The 16736-nt window shown below is 42.2% G+C and overlaps 1 protein-coding gene across 1 annotated transcript; it reads right to left on the bottom strand.

Moving 5' to 3' along the window:
* Positions 1-14: 14 nt before the first annotated feature.
* On the bottom strand, positions 15-9222 carry LOC139449714 (uncharacterized). The gene is made up of 4 exons (XM_071231225.1): positions 9127-9222; positions 5790-6174; positions 3010-3174; positions 15-1891 (listed from the first exon to the last, which is right to left on the bottom strand). Exons 1-4 carry the CDS (start codon positions 9193-9195, stop codon positions 480-482), a joined length of 2031 nt encoding a protein of 676 aa, XP_071087326.1. The 5' UTR covers positions 9196-9222; the 3' UTR covers positions 15-479.
* Between the last annotated feature and the right edge of the window lie 7514 nt (positions 9223-16736).

Genomic DNA, 16736 nt, shown 5'->3' with positions numbered 1-16736 from the left:
AACAGTTCTGAAAGTATTTATTCTCGTGTTGTATAATACACGGTATCCACAGAGATCTATTGGATTTATTTTCTTATAGATTCTATACAAAATACATGAATGGTTAAAATAATTAAGCATATGTACCTTTGATGCGATATATGTTTACTTATTCGTGTAAGAGTCAGTGAGTGTGTTGAGTTGGCTTTAGAAAAAGTATATATCACAGAACGCCATTTAAATGTGGCAGTATGAGTGGATATGGGTTTACGCCGCTTTTAGCAATATTCCAGCAATATCACGGCGGGGGACACCAGAAATGGGCTTCACACATTGTACCCATGTCGGGATTCGAACGTGACGGCGTGACGAGCGAACGCTTTAACCACTGGGCTACCCGACCGCCCCCATTTTGTGGTATAGTAAACATGGTAAAGTCCAATGTGATTTACACAAGAACATGTAGTTGAGAAGAGCTCTTAAAATGAAACGTTGTTAAATCAAGCCCTGGGGCTAAATGTGACCAGTTTGGAGTAGGGCTGCATTATTCCACTGTTGGTGTTAAATCCCCGTACTCCCTGATTAGAGTGCCGTCTCGTTTTCTTCTTCACCCGTCCTGGACGACGCTCTCCGGGAGCAGACCTGCTCTGACCTCTGCCCAGCAATGTCTTGTTGACCACAACGTCAGAGTCGTAGTCACTGGACATGGCTGACCGCGGGGACGACCCATCACTGTCGGTATCTGCATCCCCCCTACTCCTCATCAGACGCTGGAGATCTCGAGGGGTGAGGGCATCTGGAGCTGGACACAAATCGGCCTGGGGAGCCGTGCCACGATGGTCTGAAACGTTCTCAGCACTGCTCCAATGGCATGATACATTCTCAGCACTATCCGTATCTGTTCCGCCCTCTGCTATACCTCTGTCCATGCGCTGGGCGAGCCGTGTAGGTACTATAGTAGCATTGAAACTAGATATCATTACCGACTCTGGTTGGACACAAGAAAGTCCACCGTAATCTGAATCGTAGCTTCCAACATCTGAAGATCGTGTTAGGCTCATCAGCGTCTTGTTAGCTGGTACTACTAGCGGTTCGGAGGCTCCCTGGCTACCTTCTCCTTGGTGCTTCTCGTCCTTCTCTTGAATCGATACGGGAGGAGAGGGTCGAGTCACTGAAGTTTCATCACGTTCAAAGACGTTATTGTCAGCAAACGATGTTCTCTTTTCTACAGAATTACCTGAATTCTCAGTTCCGCATTCGTGATTTGAGGCATCTGTGAGGTCATGTCCACTGTCAGAAACCCCATTAGCTTTAGAATCTTTTGAAAGCTTATTCACTGGGCTTGGATGAGATCTTTCTACAACGTCTATCTCAACTGTGTATGTTTCCCGTGCTGGAGGTTCGTCACGTGCCTTATTCTGACCAATCGTGGCTTCATTTGAATCCAATCCACCGCCTATACCGTAATGAATGAGACACTGGCTGCAAGACACCATAGGAACTTCATCATCGAAGGTCTGTGCTCTACCCCTAGCGTCGTTATTAGATCCTGGTTCATGCGTAATGACAAACTCGACCTGCTTAGATTTCTGGGTGTACGGGGGAATTTCTTTACCATCTTTCATTTTCAAATCGGAATTTTTACAATGACACATTTGACTGAAGAAACTTAAGGTTTCAGATTTTTTGGGTAACTGTTTACGTTTGTGAAGAGTACAAAATATCGCAAGTATGATGATGATGAATACAATACAGACAATGATTATAATTATAGCGACGTTAGGGGGTATAGGGGCGCTGTAAGACTCGTCATAAAGAAATGGCGCAGACGAAATCATGTGCACTGTAGGTATCGTTGGAGGCGATGCTGGTAAGGATGTCGTAGCAGATTTTCGGTTCTTGACTTTTGTCCCTTAAAATGAAATGTAACACAATGTGAACAAATGAAATCGATAAAGTTTGTTTCTTGTTTAACGCCGTACTCAGCAATATTCCAGCTAAATGACGGCGGTCTGTTAATAATCGAGTCTGTGCCATACAATCCTGTGACTGACATCATGACCATCGATCTACGCAATTGGAATACGATGACATGAATCAACCAAGTCAGCGAGCCTGACCACCCGATCCTGTTAGCCGCCTTTTACGACAAACATAGTCGCCTTTTACAAGCATAGTCGCCTTATACGGCAAGCATGGGTTTATGAAGACCTATTCTACCCCGGATCTTTACGGGTCGAAATCGATAAAAGTAAAAAAGGTACATATATTTTGTCGTGAAGAGATCGTAACACTCGTCTCCTCCATGCCAAAAGACGCCAATTTAATGGTTTAGTTGCGTGACCCACCCCACCCCTACTACTGCCGTAACACCCTTTTGCATAGACATACGACAGTCGTACCTCTAAGAGTTCGGAAACGGGATCTTGCTTGTCATTATTTCAATACGGACCTGTTTATCAGTATACTTCAATATGTCATTGATGATCATCATAGTGCAAACTACGTCACGCAAAAGATACAAGGAAGAGAACAGAATAAATTTTGCACTTCCACTGTGTGAGGGTTGTTCCTAGACTGACGTTTAGTCCCAGAAATAAATTTATCTTATTTAATAACATATACATTGTATCTACAAAATAGTGGGTGACTATGGTTTTCCGCCGCATTTTAGCAATATTCCAGCAATATCACGGAGGGGGGACACCTGAAATTGGCTTCACATATATAATTTTGTTTGTTTGTTTATTTGTTGTTTAACGCCGCACTCAGCAATATTCCAGCTATATGACGGCAGTCTGTAAATAATCCAGTCTGGTCCAGACAATCCAGTGATTGACATCATGAGCATCGATCCACGCAATAGGGATCGATGACATGCATCAACCAAGTCAGCGAGCCTGACCACCCGATCACGTTAGTCTTGCCAAATCATTCTAGACTTGGGTCAGACTCCTTTCTAATTAGTTTCACAAGTGTCTGTGAGACAGGCTAGGTTGCGCCCGTTTACAGGTGTTACACAGTACTAACCATAAGACTTCAAAGGCCACCCTCCAAGTAGAGGCATACACCTCATGGTGGGGTCCCTGCTCTTGGTGAGGCACTCGTCCACCACCACAGTGGCCCCCGGGTGGTCGGGGTAGCAGTAGGAACACTTGATGCACGTGCTGGGCAGGTTCGGGTGGCGGTAGTAGCCTGTGGATGGAAAGGATTTACAGATGCAAGAGTTTTTTAATCAGCCCGAAAAACATAATATTTGTTTACTGGAAAAACGTGTTGTGTGTTCAGAGAAAACAAATTGCATGTTATGAAGCCCCAACAAAAGCGCTTCACCATGGAAGAAGGGGTACTGGGGCTTTAGTAAAACCTTCGGTTAACCTTAAATAGTGTGTGGATGAGTATGGTATTACGCCGCTTTTAGCAATATTCCAGCAATACTACGGCGAGGGACACCAGAAATGGGCTTCACACATGGTACCCATATGGGAAATCGAACCCGGGTCTTTGGCGTGACGAACGAACGCTTTAACCACTAGGCTACCCCACCGCTTCTAACCTTAAACATGACATGGCAGATAACATTCATGGTCATATGGCTTTACTAAATATTTTGACAGGATCTCCCTTTGTCGCACCTGAAAACGTAAATACACGACACTAAATACTACTTTCTTAAATACCGCGAAAAGTGAGTAAGTTGGGCAATACACGGCGCTTTGAGCTGTAGTTCAGTAACACTACGGCGTGTCAGGTCAGGAAAGAAAGGAGGAAAGTCTGAGGTGATGCAGGTCTCACACGTCTATCACTGTGATGATCACAAACAGCACGGCTATAGGTTACACACATTCAACTGTTTTCCCATATACAGTAAACTACGGTTATAACGAACTCAAATGGACTACTAATTTTAGTTCGTAATAACCGTAGTTCGTTATAAGTACATATACAGCATGACTACAGCAAGTATTTGGGACCAAAAAGTAAGTTCGTTATATCCGTCAGTTCGTTATAACCGTACTGTACTGTACTTCTATAGTTATATTTGTTTTTAAAATAATTAAGCATTCAACAGCTATTACCTCATTTACCTGTACGTGTGTTCACAGTTTGGTCTTAGAGAAGCAAATATAAAACGACTAGCTTAGCCAGCTCCTTTTCCGAGTACCGGAAGCTAAACACACCACCCCCAGTTCCGCACCAAATGTCACCTACTTGAAAATATCTGTGGTCACATTCAGCATAAGCATCATGTTGAAAAAGACAGTACTAAATATAGAAAAACATGGTCATTATAAATAAATGGATGGATGTACTTAAAAATCCTACACAATATCATCCAATCACAGTCTGCAGATATATCTCGATCTGCACTGAACGCTCCCTACAAAAACTGCTCTGTCCCAACTGGTTCTGATTCAGTGTAGTAGAACCTATAGTGCTGACAAACAGACACTATTAACCAAATCGAATCTGGGTTTCGGGCACTCGGGCACACGGTCAAAAGGTTCTAGGACGCCTGTAAGGAACGCATCTCGGCCAATTGCAGCGCTTTAGGCGACATTGCCATCGATGTAAGGAACGCATCTCGGCCAATTGCAGCGCTTTAGGCGACATTGCCATCGATGTAAGGAACGTATCTCGGCGAATTGCAGCGCTTTAGGCGACATTGCCATCGATGTAAGGAACGCATCTCGGCGAATTGCAGCGCTTTAGGCGACATTGCCATCGATGTAAGGAACGCATCTCGGCGAATTGCAGCGCTTTAGGCGACATTGCCATCGATGTAAGGAACGCATCTCGGCGAATTGCAGCGCTTTAGGCGGCATTGCCATCGATGTAAGGAACGTATCTCGGCGAATTGCAACGCTTTAGGCGACATTGCCATCGATGTAAGGAACGCATCTCGGCGAATTGCAGCGCTTTAGGCGACATTGCCATCGATGTAAGGAACGCATCTCGGCGAATTGCAGCGCTTTAGGCGACATTACCATCGATGTAAGGAACGCATCTCGGCGAATTGCAGCGCTTTAGGCGACATTGCCATCGATGTAAGGAACGCATCTCGGCGAATTGCAGCGCTTTAGGCGACATTACCATCGATGTAAGGAATGCATCTCGGCGAATTGCAGCGCTTTAGGCGGCATTGCCATCGATGTAAGGAACGCATCTCGGCCAATTGCAGCGCTTTAGGCGGCATTGCCATCGATGTAAGGAACGCATCTCGGCCAATTGCAGCGCTTTAGGCGGCATTGCCATCGATGTAAGGAACGCATCTCGGCGAATTGCAGCGCTTTAGGCGGCATTGCCATCGATGTAAGGAACGCATCTCGGCCAATTGCAGCGCTTTAGGCGGCATTGCCATCGATGTAAGGAACGCATCTCGGCCAATTGCAGCGCTTTAGGCGGCATTGCCATCGATGTAAGGAACGCATCTCGGCCAATTGCAGCGCTTTAGGCGGCATTGCCATCGATGTAAGGAACGCATCTCGGCGAATTGCAGCGCTTTAGGCGACATTGCCATCGATGTAAGGAACGCATCTCGGCGAATTGCAGCGCTTTAGGCGACATTGCCATCGATGTAAGGAACGCATCTCGGCGAATTGCAGCGCTTTAGGCGACATTGCCATCGATGTAAGGAACGCATCTCGGCGAATTGCAGCGCTTTAGGCGACATTGCCATCGATGTAAGGAACGCATCTCGGCGAATTGCAGCGCTTTAGGCGGCATTGCCATCGATGTAAAATTGCTGTATATCGTCAATCAACACTCGCACACATATTATTGCATGAACATATCAATCCTTGCATTACCTTCGATACAATCTCCGCACTTGTAGTCATGGGTCTTGCTACAGTTCCTCTCCACCGTCATCGCCCTGCTACATCTACTGCACGGCATGCAGAATCCAGCTGACCAATCAGAAGAGTACATGTTTTTTGCACACGGTTCGCATTGCGTGTCAGAGGTCAAAGTACAGTGGCGCGACACAAAGGTTCCCGGTTGACACTGGGAACAGTTTTGACATTTAAATCCCCCGGTGGAATAAGTTCCAAGGTCACATGACCTGCAAACTGTATCTGATTGGTTTGTACAAGATTCGACCAGCATGAACCCATCGCTGCACTGAGTACACGGTTGACAGCGAGAATTATTTCCCGTGTAATGATCTTTTGGACAAGCGGAACTCTCCTCGCACTGCAAAGAAACAGACAAGAATATCAGATGGCTTTATATCCTATAATAGTAGTATACCCTTTGTGTGTTTTTTTAACGCTCTGCAGTATTTACAGCTATATGACGGCGGTCTTCAAATAATGGAGTCTAGACCATATTATTGATATTAATTAAGGTTCCACCAGTGACTCATTGCCTTAGAATCACTCTAATAAGTGGTAGGGGGTCAAAGAGTCTGGCTTATGTGTAAGTCTACCAATTTTACGAGGGTCCGCTTGGAGGATATGGGGCATGCTTATCCAGAAATTTTAGAAAATAAGATTTTTTAAACGCTTATTCCTGCTGTTTGGGGGCCATTCACGTTAGATTTTATTTGAAACAATATATATATATGTGTGTGTGTTTCACCAACACATTTTCGACTTTCATTCAAGTAACATTTTATAGTGCGTAAAGATTCCGATTTTCAAGTTAGTTCGGCCGTGTAGAGTTTGTATTAATAATTTATTGCATAGATGGTAATTTGAGGTTTACAAATTTAAAAAAAGTGCTTTTTTAGGTGTAAGCAATTGCTTTACTGCTACAATGGTAGTTTCGACCCTGGTGACAACCGGACGGGAAGTAGAAACAATCATTTATGTATCATTGCGTAGCGGTAAAGCATTCTCTGCAACGGTCATGACTATATAAATATATGCAAATGATTCCATGGCTTTGATTTGCTAACTAAGCAACTTATGCCGAAAAATAATTAGGCCACGGTCACTATCGGACTTACCCGTGAAGACCCGGGGTAGAATAGGTCTTCAGAAAACCATGCTTGCCGTAATAGGCGACTATGCTTGTCGTAAGAGGCGACCGACGCGGGATCGGAGGTCAAACTCGCTCACTTGGTCGATGCATGTCATTGTAGTGAGTGAGTGAGTATTGTTTTCCGCCGCTATTAGCAATATTCCGCATGTCATTGTTTCCCAATTGCTTAGATCTATGCTCATGATGTCAATCATTGAATTGTCTGGTCCAGACTTGATTGTTTACAGACCGCCGTCATATAGTTGGAATATTGCTGAGTGTGGCGTTAAACAACAAACAAACAAGACTATACTACCCAACCAGCAACGGCCCTAATTCAATGTTTAAATTTTAAATTTCAATATCTAACCGCTGTCTATGGTTCTCAAGACCCACCCTGGTTGTATCTACCAGGAAGTAATTCCCCGAGTGAGTCATTGCCTTAGACTCGCTCTAATTATTGAAGGAACGTAAGTGTGTGCTCAGCGTTGACAGAAATCTATAACAGCTTGTAGTGCATGCATTATACATTACATGGATCTCTCGCTTCACCACATACCTGTGACTTGGGTCAGTATGGGTGTAGCATGTTATTTGTACCAGGATGTGGAGCGGATGTCACTTCATTTCAAACCGACCTAGTATTAGACGGGTGAAGGGGTGGGGGTCACACCGACTACCCTATCCCCACACAGGTACAACATTGTAACGTTTATATTTACTCGTGGTGCCCCCTGTTGTTCTGGGGCGGTCGGGTAGCCTAGTGGTTAAAGCGTTCGCTCGTCACGCCAAAGGCCCGGGTTCAAATTCCCACATGGAAACAATGTGAGAAGCCCATTTGTGGTGTCCCCCGCCGTGATATTGCTGGAATATTGCCAAAAGCGGCGTTAAACCTTACTCCCTCACTCACCCTGTTGTTTGAATCATTCGTATTGTTCAACATACACTAAAGACGACTACTACCACCCCACTACTACTACATATTCCAGCACTACTACTACCACTACCTCTAAATAGTCGTCTGAAAAATATTCGAGTCTGGACCAGACAATACAGTCATAGATATGACCTCATGAGCATCGATCCACGTAATTAGGATACGATGACATGCATCAATCAAGTCAGCGAACCTGACCACCCGATCCCGTAAGTCGAGTCTTACGTCAAGCATTGTCGCCCCTTACGACAAGCATGGGTTGCTGAAGACGGGTAGCCACTACTACTACTACTACTGCTGCTGCTGCTGCTGCTACTACGACCACTGCCACTCTTTTGATTACGATGAGTGAGTGAATGGGTGCTACTACGACCACTGCCACTCTTTTGATTACGATGAGAGAGTGAGTGGGTGATTTCCCCCAACTAAATTCCAGCAATATCACAGCGAGGGACACCAACAATGGGCTTCACACAATGTACCATGAGTGATATCAGACCCGGACCTTCTGTGTGACGATACAAAGCTTTAACCCACCCCACACAATTACCCCACCCCACCCCCAATTAAACCCTCTGTCACAATAAACGTATCATTTTGTGCAGGCCTTGCGCTTGAAATACCGAGCAGAATAATTACGAATTTTAATCGTACGGCATATGATATTAGGAGAATTTAAAATGCAAAATAATTTATTAATTGTTTTAAGGCATATGCATATATTGCACTCACTACAACCAATTGACCCGAGCCTGGAGATTACCTTTAAATCTATGGAGGCTATTGGTCAATAATTAGACCATTGTATATTAGAATACGTGGATCCTTAGAGGGGTTGTATTTTATGTTTAAGATAACTCATTTGGTGGTGTGTTTTCAAGAAAAGAAACACCACAAGTAAACCCACGCTCATGTTCTGTGTTAACAAAATCGTCCTTAACCTTTAAAAATGTGTGTCCACGCTGGTATTGTTATCTGACCATTTGGACACTGGTCAAAGCATGAAGGGGATAATGCATCACCATAGATAGTCGTGTACGTTAAGTACTGTACATTCCATGGACGTATCGACCGGAGGGGGTGGGGGGGGGAGAGGGGGAGCAATCAGACCAGTTTCTATTACAGCAATACCGTGGAGGTAGTAGCTGAAGAATGCATCACAACGAATATCTAGAAAGAACACGCAGCAAACATTACATTTTTACATAATATATACCTGGGAAGGTGACAAAACACTTACTTACCTTGTGAAATGAAACATTTAGAAATATTATCATCACGAGATGACAGGAAAGTAGAAGTATTCGCCACATTTCGGAGACCAGTTGACACCGTGAGAGGCGACGCCATGCAAAAAGGGTGCGTTCTATATTTAGGTATTACGGGGATTTCCCTGTGTGTTGTATAACAGCGATATTTGATTTCGGTCGTAAACTGCGCATGTGGGCACATTGTCCTTTGTCATAAGTTATGCACATGTGCAGTGCGTCAGAGCAAATATTCTGTTGAAGCAACTTTTATAATCTAGTGTGGGGTTCAGTTCTCTCGTGTGTGTCCTGAATTTGAGGGGGTGAGGGGTGGGGGTTGGGGGGGGGGGGGGGGATTACTTCGCTTTCCTCCCACATTAAACTGACACGCCGTGATATAACTGCAATACTGTTAAAAGCGGCGTTAAACCCAACTCACTCACTCACTCACTGCAGTTGTGACAGATTGTCTAGATCTGACGCTGTGTGTAAATACACTATACGATATGTGTTTGTTTGTTTTGTTTGTTTGTTGTTTAACACCGAACTAAGCAATATTCCAGCTATATGACGGCGGTCTGTAAATAATCGAGTCTGGTCCAGACAATCCAGTGATTGACATCATGAGCATCGATCCACGCAATAGGGATACGTTGACATGTATTAACCAAGTCCGTGAGCCTGACCACCCGATCACGTTAATCTTGCCAAATCATTCTGAAATTGGCTTCACATATATAATATTGTTTGTTTGTTTATTTGTTGTTTAACGCCGCACTCAGCAATATTCTAACTGTATGACAGCGGTCTGTAAATAATCGAATCTGGACCAGAAAATACAGTCATTGACGTCATGGGCATCCATCTACGAATTTGGGATACGATGACATGCATCAACCAGGCCTGACCACCCGACAGTCGCCTCCTACGACAAACATAGTCGCTTTAACGGCAAGCATGGGTTGCTGAAGACTAATTTAACAATAAATAATGTCTACCATACAGAATAGTACCGAGATGTCTACAATAAAGAATATGTCTACTGCACACACAGTAACTTTGATCAATGTTTGTTCGTCAATAAAAACTCCTTGACACTTTACGACCCCAAAACTCCAGGAAACGCGGGGTATTCCCCTGTAGGATGGTTTCAGTGTCCCGTTACGTGGTTGTTCAAATATTCTTTATCTGCACCCTGGTATTTCCTCAACACTTGGGGTATCAGTTTACCTGAGCTCTACATTATAAATAGACACGAGTCAGATCATGTGTACGTCTATGTGCATTATCAAGGTCAGGCATGTGACACACCTACACACTTTCAATAGACATGACGTGTTAGCCTTTATAGCACGGCGTGTTCAACTGCACAAAGCAAAAATAAATTTGAATTCAGGAAAGAAGGATAAGAATCTTGTCAGAATTGAGCCAGGCGCATTTTATGTTTTGTTTAAATGTATCTCTATGTTAATATGCATTGTGTATTGTATATCTTGATGGCGCGGCTATTGTGATCACGAAAACTAATAATTCATATCTGTATCGATTCGGGTGCACGGAAACACCAAACCAACCTGACACAATTGTATCATATCTACCGGGTCCCATCTAAGGACTGCTCAAATATAGCAGCCATTGTGACCAACTGTTCCTCGTTTACACGTGAGGCATTGGTGGTGGAGAGTAGTAGGATGGGTGGATTTTTTACTCTTAAGTGTTTTTTGTGTGTTTCGGTCCTGCCCCACACTGGGTGAGTGAGTGAGTTGGGTTTTACGCCGCTTTAGACAGTATTCCAGTTATATCACGGCGGGTCAGATGGTCCTCCACGAGTACCACTTCAGTGAATACCACAAGTACGGGTATGGTGCTGACAAACCTAGAAACATAATTTGGGCGAGCCGGGATTCTAACCTGCGATCATAGATTTCTGGCGTGCCCAAGGGACACAACTCTGCCGAGTAAATTCCGACCAGGCTACTCCTTCCCCGTTCCACACTGAGGTTTGATGTTTGCTTGTTGTTTAAAGCCGCACTCAGCAATATTCCAGCTATATCAAGGCGGTGTGTAAATAATCGAATCTGGACCAGACAATACAGTGATAAGCATCGATCCACGCAATTGGGATACAATGACGTGCATCAACCAAGTCAGCAAGCCTGACCACGCGATCCCGGTAGTGGCCTCTTATGACAATTGCCTTTTACCGCAAGCATGGGTTGCTGAAGACCTATTCTAACCCGGATCTTCACGGGTCCCACACTGAAGCACATGTTACATATTGTGTTTCTTTCGGGCACTGACTTTATTCGAAATATGCCTCTGGTCTTCCAGCAACGAATGGGTACCCGGTAGGATGTGACTGTTGACCTAGCGTCTCACAGGCAGCTTGGGTTGTATACATCCCCGGGAGCTGAGATTGAAAATAGAGTGCACACTGATCCAGAGACTATCATGTCATCTGTCATGGTCTAAACGCATTTAATGAAATTTTAATACATAAGGAAAGCTTAGTTATAACGAGAGGGCTTCAGTAAAGGGAAGTAACTCTGGAACACGTTAAAACACCTGTCGAGTGTCTATTGAATCAAGTTTACGTATGTGTCCTGCTTGCAGTATTTGCCAGAATTGTATTGGAAATTTCCAACTTTATATAAATTCAAAGGTTTGTTGTGAACAACTGACTTATTAAAACGTCTGAAATATGATGTATATTATGCATACAAAACAAGACATGACGTCGTAAAATCCATGTAATGTGTTTCACATTGTACTATTGGCATTGCATTTCTTGTGCATGGGCCAAAGTCCTACCCACAAATAAACTAATTTTGACTTGACTTTTGAGTCCACTGTTTCTGCTGGTGGTCGATGCTGGTGCCCTGGCCATTCGTGACCAACTCGTGTTATTCCGGGACAAGCCGAATAGCGATCTTCTTGCAGGTTACGGAAAGGGGCGAGTGGTGACGAATGATGCCCTGGCGTGGACGGGGTCACGTGTACAGATGTAGATCCATGTCCCGGTCTACTACAGTCTCATTAAAATCAGATCTTAGTTCTTGCTACCATTTATTCTTGTTTAGCGGTAGCGAGAACTAAGATCTGATTTTAATGAGATTGGGTCTACTACGACTGACTGTTGCTTCCACCACAAATTCGATGCGCACGTACATGTTGGCCATGACGTGTTCATATATACGACTGAAAGTATCGCCTTTACAATCACATTGAAATAGTATCTTTTACTCCGAGCTAACTTAGTTAGAAAACTAAATATATTTTCTTCAATTTGTAATGATATCATGACAAAATCGAATGCAAAAGCAGAGACCATATACCGAATCGAATATATCGGTATATGGTCTCTGGCAAAAGGCAGAACGATCAATTTACTCGAGAAAAACAAAGTTTCCCTAAAGTGTATCAGCACAACAGTAAATGCCGATTACAAATGCTCCCAATACACCTATTCCCCCTATAAAAGTTGTATTTCGTTGTTTAATGTGCGCTTATCAAACCTTGCCATTGTTGCATGCACGTCTACCGTTGCAATGGGAATCTCTAATCTAGAGTAGAGCGGAAGGTCCAGGTTCGATCCCTGTCCTCGTCAAAAGACGTTAAAAGATGGTACTTGTTGTTACCCTGCCTGGCGCTCCTCATTAAAGGGCTAAAACAAGGACTCGTCGGCTGAGCGTCAGTATACTGTGTCTGAGTGGTCTTCATGTGGGCTTCGGCATCATATCTCAGTGGGTCAGCACTATAAAATCAGCATTATTCGGACTAGTACATGCCAGGTCGCTATGTAAGTGCAATAATCTTGAACCCGACCTGTAACCCTATTCCACCTCACCTGTTTCAAGCCTGGTTGTCTACGTGTGGTATCATACCTAAACACTGTGCCAGCATAAGGGTAACGGATGTGTCAGTGTCGTGCCTCTGTAATTTGGTGGGGAATGTTCGTTTCAGGTTGAAAGGAATTCCATTTCATAGTGCTTATATAGTGTAAAGGCAATAGGGTAGCCTGGTGGTTAACATGTTTGCTCGCCACAGATTAGTTTTAGATTCTCCACATGGGTTGTTTGTTTGTATGTTGTTTAACGCCATGTTTGTTTTTGTTGTTGTTTAACGCCAAACCTGGCAATATTTTATGTCCCTTAGGGCGGTTTGTAAATAATCAAGTCTGGACTAGACAAGTCAGTATTTGATGAGCATCATGAGCATCATGCTGTTGGCATAGGATGACACGCATCAACCAAGTCACGGAGGCTGACCATTTAGTCTCCTCTTACAACAAGCCTTAGTCCCTGGGACCTTATTATAACTAGGGTCGACTGGCAGTGTCAGGTCCATGGGTCCAGTGGTTCCACAGAGCAGGGGCCGTCAGTGACCTCTGGCAGACACAGATGGTATAGCTGCCATATAAAACAGAACCATGTGGACATATTTAAGTACTTTAATAGTAAAATAGACAATCTATCTGTACATGTGAACAAGAAAATATATATAGTCAACTTTCAATAACACAACACTTTGGTCACTTCAGCAGATTCTCTCTTCAGTTGTTATTTCATCATGAATAAACAAATCTGATTGGTCAATCTGAGGTATCAAATCCGACTAACCTGCAACTACATCACCTTGAAAGGAAGCATCTCCATGAAAGTACTCATTTCTCAATGCTCAAATGGAGACCTTACTGTGTTTTGCAAAACAATTTTCTTAAAATATTTACATCATTTGACACAAATTTCTTAATTTCAATTTAAACAAATTCAATTTCTGTATTGTTTACACAAGAAGGGGTGAAACATCTGATCACTTTCCAAAAAAAATCTCAATAAGAGATAAACCCCAGTTTGAAAAGAAAGGGAAATATGAGGTACTTGAAGAGTCTTGAATTAGTTGCCTCTCTTGTTATTGAATCTGTTTGTTTCTCCATTCAGCAGCACACTTTGTTTGAAGTTGAGTATCATTGATCCTATTAATCTACACCAATGCTTATCACTCATTACTTTTGTAAAAAAATAAAAAAATCACTTAAAATGTTGTCCTGGTAGAAACTGAAAATGAAAGTTTAATATTTTTATCATAAATTTGATACCTACTTCAGATACAATATATGCTCGTGATACGTGCAGAAAGGTTTAATGGCCAAAACGACTTTCAATATGACCAGGTATACTGGTATTTTTTTATCTGAATTCTGTAAGCATTTTCTGGAGACATATTCCTGGCTGGGATCATCCAGCTTTAGCCTTGTCCACTAATCACAGATGTTCATTAATGTATCGGTTATTACTCTCTATAGGAATGTTTCAGCACTGTTTCAGCACCATTTCAGGGCTTCTTCACCATTTCAGCAATGTTTCATCACCGTTTCAGCATTGTTTCAGCACTGTTTCAGCACCATTTCAGCAATGTTTCAGCAATGTTACAACTGTACATAAAGAAATTTGAAATGTAAATGTATCTCCATGAGGAAAAATGAACAAATATAACCTATTAACACTAAAACAATGACACCAACAATTTCATCAACCGTTTCATACAATTCAATTCAACTTACTGAAGAAATGTGTGGGCTTTTCTAAAAGTTAATATGTTTGAAGTAATGTAAATGAATGTGGACATATAAGATAAAAAAAATAATTAATCAATTTTAACAATAATCCTTATAAATACTACATCATGTACAGTGAATTTATATGGTGGTCCTTGGACAACAGCGCCACCTGGTATCAACACCATTTGAAAGTGATTCATAAACACACAGTCGGAATAATAAAATTGACTGTTTCTGGCAGAGATTTTTTAAGAATATGGAAAGGGTATTTCGTTTTGTTGACATTACAAGCCACCCCATGTCTTGTGATACTAAAAAATGGCAAACTCTGATTATCTGCATATAACTTGAAGCTTTTCTACTATAACTGCTGAAAAAGTCTTGGATGTGTACACATCCATGTGTATTAGAATTGATTTGAAGACATACCAAATGTATGAAAGATAAGCACAGTATGGAACATGAGTATAAGCTCCACCCAAATCATAATGATTTTATAAACTATACTCCTGAATAATATATTGAATAAAAACTATATTAAAAATAATGCAAAGGAAATCAACTTCTATACATGTATATACATCTGGAAAATCTAACCACTGCTTACTATTTATTCTATATAAAATAGGCAGTTTCTGAAATCGGACAACATGTTAAATTTCTCCAAATTGTCATCTAGACCAGACTTGAACAGGTGGAGATAACTCCCTGCAAGTGTTCAGGATGGTATCTGTGGTCTACTAGACATATACAAACATGAGATCAACGTCACGGGTAGACATATGCAACACATGCAGGGACACCTGAAAGACATATGCACAGAAAGAAGGCATGGTGCTTGACCTATTTCCAGGTGTATATTTCTATGAACTACGCATGGTATGTTGAATTGCAATCTAATATATCTATATATATACATATAATTAATAGATGAAAAATTGGTCAAACAAAATATTTGTGATGGATGGACAAAGTTCAAGAGATCTAACCACTGACCGTTTTTTTTAAAACTATCAACATGATTTTCATGTGTACAAATTGCTTTAATATAGAGGAGGGGAGTAGGGTCATTAAATAAACTGGATAAAAATCACATCTGTTAACAAATAATGTACAGGGAAAGATAAAGTGCTACTCACCTCACTCACAAATGGATAACAAGCCAATCATGACGTTATTGAGGCCTTGCATACAAATGGATAACAAGCCAATCATGACGTTATTGAGGCCTTGCATACAAATGGATAACAAGCCAATCATGACGTTATTGTGGCCTTGCATACAAATGGATAACAAGCCAATCATGACGTTATTGTGGCCTTGCATACAAATGGATAACAAGCCAATCATGACATTATTGAGGCCTTGCATACAAATGGATAACAAGCCAATCATGACGTTATTGAGGCCTTGCATACAAATGGATAACAAGCCAATAATGACGTTATTGTGGCCTTGCATACAAATGGATAACAAGCCAATCATGACGTTATTGTGGCCTTGCATACAAATGGATAACAAGCCAATCATGACTTTATTGAGGCCTTGCATACAAATGGATAACAAGCCAATCATGACTTTATTGTGGCCTTGCATACAAATGGATAACAAGCCAATCATGACGTTATTGTGGCCTTGCATACAAATGGATAACAAGCCTATAATGACGTTATTGTGGCCTTGCATACAAATGGATAACAAGCCAATCATGACTTTATTGAGGCCTTGCATACAAATGGATAACAAGCCAATCATGACTTTATTGTGGCCTTGCATACAAATGGATAACAAGCCAATCATGACTTTATTGAGGCCTTGCATACAAATGAATAACAAGCCTATAATGACGTTATTGTGGCCTTGCATACAAATGGATAACAAGCCAATCATGACGTTATTGAGGCCTTGCATACAAATGGATAACAAGCCAATCATGACTTTATTGAGGCCTTGCATACAAATGGATAACAAGCCTATAATGACGTTATTGTGGCCTTGCATACAAATGGATAACAAGCCAATCATGACTTAATTGAGGCCTTGCATA

This window comes from Haliotis cracherodii, unplaced genomic scaffold (genome assembly GCF_022045235.1).
Source record: "Haliotis cracherodii isolate W230 unplaced genomic scaffold, xgHalCrac1.p SCAF_8, whole genome shotgun sequence".
In the NCBI taxonomy this organism is placed as follows: domain Eukaryota; kingdom Metazoa; phylum Mollusca; class Gastropoda; order Lepetellida; family Haliotidae; genus Haliotis; species Haliotis cracherodii.
This window is presented reverse-complemented; position numbering and strand designations above follow the sequence as displayed.

Bases quoted from the DNA above. Each gene is read 5' to 3' on its own strand.
- LOC139449714 (XM_071231225.1), bottom strand. From the start codon at position 9,195: ATGTGGCGAATACTTCTACTTTCCTGTCATCTCGTGATGATAATATTT. The intron at 6,175-9,126 runs GTAAGTAAGTGT...GTTTCTTTGCAG, and splicing joins TAAATGTTTCATTTCACAAG to TGCGAGGAGAGTTCCGCTTG. The intron at 3,175-5,789 runs GTAATGCAAGGA...TTCCATCCACAG, and splicing joins GTGCGGAGATTGTATCGAAG to GCTACTACCGCCACCCGAAC.